This window comes from Gorilla gorilla, chromosome 6, assembly GCF_029281585.2.
Source record: "Gorilla gorilla gorilla isolate KB3781 chromosome 6, NHGRI_mGorGor1-v2.1_pri, whole genome shotgun sequence".
NCBI classification, from domain to species: domain Eukaryota; kingdom Metazoa; phylum Chordata; class Mammalia; order Primates; family Hominidae; genus Gorilla; species Gorilla gorilla.
The window spans coordinates 151,728,900-151,732,842 of NC_073230.2; the positions used below are offsets into that span (position 1 = coordinate 151,728,900).

The 3,943-nt window shown below is 43.4% G+C and overlaps 1 gene segment (V, D, J or C); it reads left to right on the top strand.

Annotated features, from left to right (window-relative positions):
- Nucleotides 1–557: 557 nt before the first annotated feature.
- On the top strand, nt 558–1,250 carry LOC134758830 (T cell receptor beta variable 12-3-like). The segment is given in 2 exon segments: nt 558–717; nt 818–1,250. Coding segments are annotated over 2 exon segments (501 nt in total).
- The last annotated feature ends 2,693 nt before the right edge of the window (nt 1,251–3,943 follow it).

Sequence of the window (3,943 nt, forward strand, 5' to 3'; positions counted from 1 at the left end):
ATCCCCTTTCTGTTTTATTGTGGGACTAGAGAATGTGAGAGAGGTTACATTCCATGGGCTTTGGGAATTTAATATGGTTCAAGGATAAACAAACCCAGGTTTTTCACTGCAGACAAGAGCTTCAAATATAATCAGTTCTCAGGGCATCAGCTCAGCTCTTCTATCACTAACAATGCAGTTGACATGCATCTTCTCAGATGCCTAACTCCTAACTCACTGAGGGATACTTTAAGTACATATAAAGGACTAGAAGCACCAAGCTACCAGTGAGAGGAAGAGGAGAGTCTGCAGAGAAGCTGGCTTGAAATAAGACAATGAGTTCATCTTTAAATACTTGCCATTTGAGGTGCAGATGGATATAGTTGGCAGGCTCCTAGGTAAGGCACATTATGGAGAAGCTATCGTGAATTGATAATATCAAAACAAATATCCAGGGAGCCTCTGCAAGTGTGCATCTCTATTTCACACCAATTATAGTTGAGTTAATTCCTGCCTGATTCATCTCCCAGAGATGCAACCTCCTCTTAAAGAAGTCGGGGGTGGTGGCCAATTCAGTGATGTCACTGACAGATGCATTCTGTGGGGATAAAATGTCACAAGATTCATTTATTTGCTCATGCTTACAGAGGGCCTGGTCTGGAATGTTCCACATCTGCTTTCACTCTGCCATGGGCTCCTGGATCCTCTGCTGTGTGTCCCTTTGTATCTTGGTAGCAAGTGAGTCCTCAGAGTATTTACTATCATCATGCGGGGCTTCTGCATGGATGATGCCCGATGTTTTCATTGTTTTGTCCCCCAATTCTGTCTTTTTTCATAGAGCACACAGATGCTGGAGTTATCCAGTCACCCCGCCATGAGGTGACAGAGATGGGACAAGAAGTGACTCTGAGATGTAAACCAATTTCAGGCCACAACTCCCTTTTCTGGTACAGACAGACCATGATGCGGGGACTGGAGTTGCTCATTTACTTTAACAACAACGTTCCGATAGATGATTCAGGGATGCCCAAGGATCGATTCTCAGCTAAGATGCCTAATGCATCATTCTCCACTCTGAAGATCCAGCCCTCAGAACCCAGGGACTCAGCTGTGTACTTCTGTGCCAGCAGTTTAGCCACAGCAATGCAGAATCACCCCTTTCCTGTGCAGAAACCCTGATGTTTCCCCTTCTCCTTCTACCTCCCAGCAGTCCTGACCAAAGTCTCTGCTGTTCCTCCCTCCCCATGAGAAAAAAGTGGTTTGGGGGTGTGAAAAAGACAGAAAATGAGAAGGTTTCAACATAGGAAACCTTATGTTGGTTTGAGGATTACGAAACGGGTTTTGAGGATTCCTTAAAAATTGTCTGTGCTCAAAACACACAGGAGTAAGATAAACCTCGGCTACCCATGCTGGAGATTTCCCTGCCCTCCTGCATTTGCCATCTCATGAGAATGGTGGGACCTCCCGAGAAAGGCTGCATTTTCTGAACTGTGAGGCCCTCTGCATTCTCTCCTAACTCTAAGCTGCAAACAGAAATTTCCCTCACACGTTTTCTAGATTGTAAAAGAAAGTTCTTCTTTACTATGATTGTAGACATTCCTTTATAATGCCAATTTCAACTTTACATTACTTCAGGATTTTTCACTACTCCTAAAGAGTGTCTCAAATGTGGCTAGAGCAAGCAGGTTAGTACACTAGATGTAAGCTACCTGGCCTGGAATCTAAGGATCCATTTGTCTCTATTCTGCGTAAGATGAGCCGGGTGCTGGCCAAAGGCTGTGCACACTCACAGAGCACTGATGAGGCCTCCTGGTAAGGACCCACACTGGGGCATCTAAAAGCAGACAGGCATGTCCAGTCTTCTGTTGCCCTGTTTCCTTTCGGATTATATGTCCTTAGCACACAAATTTACATTTTCCTTCTTATTTATATGAGAAGTTTCTATACAATACCTGCAATCCATTCTGAGTGGTTATAATTTCTCTTTGATATTCATATTTACATGCTGATTCCTTCTAAATACCTATCATGGTATCATTGACAACTGAGGCAAAAGACCCCTATATTTTGAGTGCCCAAGGCCATTGAGGTTTTTTGGAGCTCTGCCATAAGCCCAATTCCACTTTGTCATTCTCCTATTTTTCTTTTCTTTTTTTTTTCATTAGGGGGTCCTGACTTTCAAGATGAAAATAGTGCAGAATTCCTCCCTGCTGCTTCCAGATCATTTTCCTTCCTACTTCTCTAAAGCCCAGCTGCATTATAGGCTTCCTTTAGCCTGATTTTAAATTCCTTCCATGTGATCATGCATCTGTCTCTACCTGTATCTTGTATCTGGCTTCTGCCTCTTACCCATCAATCCCATGGCTACTAGAAGGTATTCAATCTCTGTTGACACAAATTACTACTAACTCGGTGGTTTACAACAAACTTATTATCTTACAGTTCTGCAGATCAGAAGTCCAAAACCGGGATAAAATCCAGATGTTGGCAGGGCTGCATTCCATCCCGCGGCTCTCGGGGAGAACTGTTTTTCTCTCCTTTTCAACTTCTAGAGGCCACCAGTGTTCCTTGCCTCATGGCCCCATTCAATCTTCAAAGTCAACAAGGACTGGCTGAGCCTTTGCTCACTCTGCATCACTCTGACACTCACTCTTCGTCCCCCCTCTTCCACATTTTAGGACACTTGTGATTACATTGGGCCCACCTGCAAAATCCAGGACATGCTCCCTATATTAAGGCCAGCTGACTAGCAACCTTCATTCCATTTGGAACATTCCTTTCTCCCCTTGCCACATAATTTAACACATTCCCAGTTTCTGGGAATTAGACATGGACATCTTTGGGAGGTTGTCACGCTGCCTGCCACACTTGCTACCTGGTTACAGGGAGTGGTAAGTAATTAAATTTTTGAAGACAGAATTATGACCACAGTTTTGTATCCTGGGTCCAACAGACCCTGCAAAAGGATAGAGCCCACAGGGAAATAGGCCCCTCCGGTAACACAAGCTAGTCTGCAAACTAATGCCCTTTAACACTGGCAAGTGCTTTCAACTGCAGGGAACTCAGAAGCATGCCTCTGTGCCAAGAGCAAAAATATGCCCTTTTATGGCAAGTAACTTAATTGACCAACTCAAAAAACAAATATTTCTCTCAGCTTTCCAGAATCTCTGAGAGGAAGTAGGTGTGGAGAAGTGGGGTTAAGGGGTTGGCAGGGGGCCGGAGGAAAGGCCAGGTGTTAATGATGAAAAAACATTGAACTTTTCTTTTCTAGGGGTAGTAATAAGATTTAATTCAAGACTAGAACATTGTAGCTGCAAATCTTCAAAATAAGACAATCTTATCCTCTGTTTTATTGTGGGAATAGAGAATGGAGAGAAGTTCCATTCCACGGGCTTTGGGAATTCAATATGGTTCAAGGATAAATAAACCCAGGTTTTTTTTTACTGCAGAGAAGAGCTTCAAATATAATCAGTTCTCAGGGCATCAGCTCAGTTCCTCTATCCCTAACAATGCAGTTGACATGCATCTTCTCAGATGCCTAACTCCTAACTCGCTGATGGATAATTTAGGTACACATAGAGGATTAGAAACACCAAGCCACCAGTGAGAGGAAGAGGAGAGTTTGCAGAGAAGCTGGCTTGCAATAAGACAATGAGTTCATCTTTAATTACCTGCAATTTGAGGAGATATATATAGTTGGCAGGCTCCTAGATAAGGCATGTTATGGAGAAGCTACCGTGAATTGATAATATCAAAATAAATCTTAAGGGAGCCTCTGCATGTGTGCATTTGTATCTCAGATCTGTTATAGTTGAGTTAATTCCTGCCTGATTCATCTCCCAGAGATGCAGCCTCCTCTTAAAGAAGTCGGGGGTGGTGGCCCATTCAGTGATGTCACTGACAGATGCATTCTGTGGGGATAAAATGTCACAAAATTCATTTCTTTGCTCATGCTCACAGAGGG